Here is a 1,785-nt window from a genome sequence, read left to right on the forward strand (position 1 = left end):
ATATTATACCTGCAAGAACTGTGCCAGTTAAAGAAGCTGAAACTGCTTGGAAAAAAGGAAAAGAAAGGGAGGGAGGGAGGGAGGGAGGGAGGGAGGGAGGGAGGGAGAAAGAGAAAGAGATAGAAACCTCAATTATGTCACATTGAAATGGCTGAATGCACTTGGATTCAAATCGAACTTCCAGCAGCTTTTATCGGACTTGGTAAAAAAGAACTGTTTGCTTTATGCTCACAGTTCTGATGAAATTATCATTAGAAAATGCTATTAAACAAACAAGAAAACTCAAATATCTCTAAGTCCAAGACTATAAAATAATGCTTGACATAAGACTTGCCAGTGATGAAACATCTGTAAGAGTCATCGCCCTGAAATTTAAGCAAACACAATTACTGTACATAATGCTATTGGTCAGAATGTTTTAATGTAGTCCTCACTAATTGGTGATCCAGTACTCTCCATATCACTCCAAACATTAATGAATAGGAAATATTTTAACAATTCTTTTTCCTTGTTCTTCTAGGGTTGTAATTATTAGGGATGGATAATGACACATCTGAGTTTCTTCTCTTGGATTTTTCAAATATTTGGGAGCTACAAGTTATTCACGTAGTTTTACTACTGATGCTGTATTTAATGACGGTAACAGGGAACCTTCTCATCATCACTGCTGTTATTTCTGACCACCACCTGCACACCCCCATGTACTTCTTCCTGATGAATTTAGCCATGCAGGACATTGGTTCCGTTTCAGTTACTATCCCCAAAGCTGTTTTTAATACCCTTATGAAGAGAAGGACTATTTCTCAATCTGGATGTGTTGCCCAAGTCATGTTGTTCTTGTTTTTTGTGAGCTGTGATGTTTCCCTCCTCACTGTCATGGCATATGATCGATATGTTGCCATTTGCAATCCTTTACGATATGAAATGATAATGAACAGAAAGGCTTGCACCAAAATGATTGGCAGCGTGTGGAGTGCCGGCCTTCTCAATGCTTCATTACACACTGTTGCCACTTTCATTGCTCCTTTCTGCTCTAATATTATCAACCAGTTCTTCTGTGAAATCCCGTATTTACTTAAGATTACCTGCTCTGGTTTATATTTAACTGAAATTGGAGTTATAATCTTCAGTGCTACATTATCAATTGGTTCCTTTGCCTTTGTCCTTGTGACCTATGTGCATGTCTTCTGTGCTGTACTGCGAATTCCTTCTGTTCAAGGAAGGAAAAAGGCCTTCTCTACTTGCTTACCACACCTTATTGTCTACTCCTTATTTTTGTTTCTTTCTTGTTTTGCTTACCTAACGCCTAGAGCTGACAGTCCATCACATCTTGACTTTATAATAACAATAATATATTCCATTATTCCCTCTATGTTGAATCCATTAATCTACAGCATGAGAAACAAAGACATCAAAGTTGCTATTTCAAGACTTTTTGGTCAGAGGTTATTAGTTTTCTTTTCAAGGAAAATGAGTTGTGCCTCTACCAATTTTTGAATTTCAACAAGAAAGTAAGAAAGCAGACATAGGGTATAAATACTTATGAAACCATCTCCCACTTTCCAGTACATTAGCTTAAGTTGGAAAGTTTATTTTATTCAATTATGAGATTGGAATCATCTCAGTTAAGACTGAATATTGTAATGGTCCACTGAGACAGCCCTGACTCATAGTGAATATCGGGACAAGTCTGTGCAATTTTCTTTATAACTATACCATGCCTGACCCATTTTGTTTCTCCCCTCCCTTTCTTGCAGAGCAGAGATATTGTCTAAATGAGCTATC

At 37.4% G+C, this 1,785-nt stretch overlaps 1 protein-coding gene across 1 annotated transcript; it reads left to right on the forward strand.

Annotated features, from left to right (window-relative positions):
- The first annotated feature begins 537 nt into the window (after nucleotides 1–537).
- LOC112542891 (olfactory receptor 14C36-like) lies at nucleotides 538–1,497 on the forward strand. Its single transcript, XM_025176832.2, has one exon. The coding sequence runs from the start codon at nucleotides 538–540 to the stop codon at nucleotides 1,495–1,497; it is 960 nt and encodes a 319-aa protein (XP_025032600.2).
- Nucleotides 1,498–1,785: the final 288 nt, after the last annotated feature.

Source organism: Python bivittatus, unplaced genomic scaffold (genome assembly GCF_059951505.1).
Source record: "Python bivittatus isolate LINGU-HERP-01145 unplaced genomic scaffold, Pbiv_v1 ctg000470_np1212, whole genome shotgun sequence".
In the NCBI taxonomy this organism is placed as follows: domain Eukaryota; kingdom Metazoa; phylum Chordata; class Lepidosauria; order Squamata; family Pythonidae; genus Python; species Python bivittatus.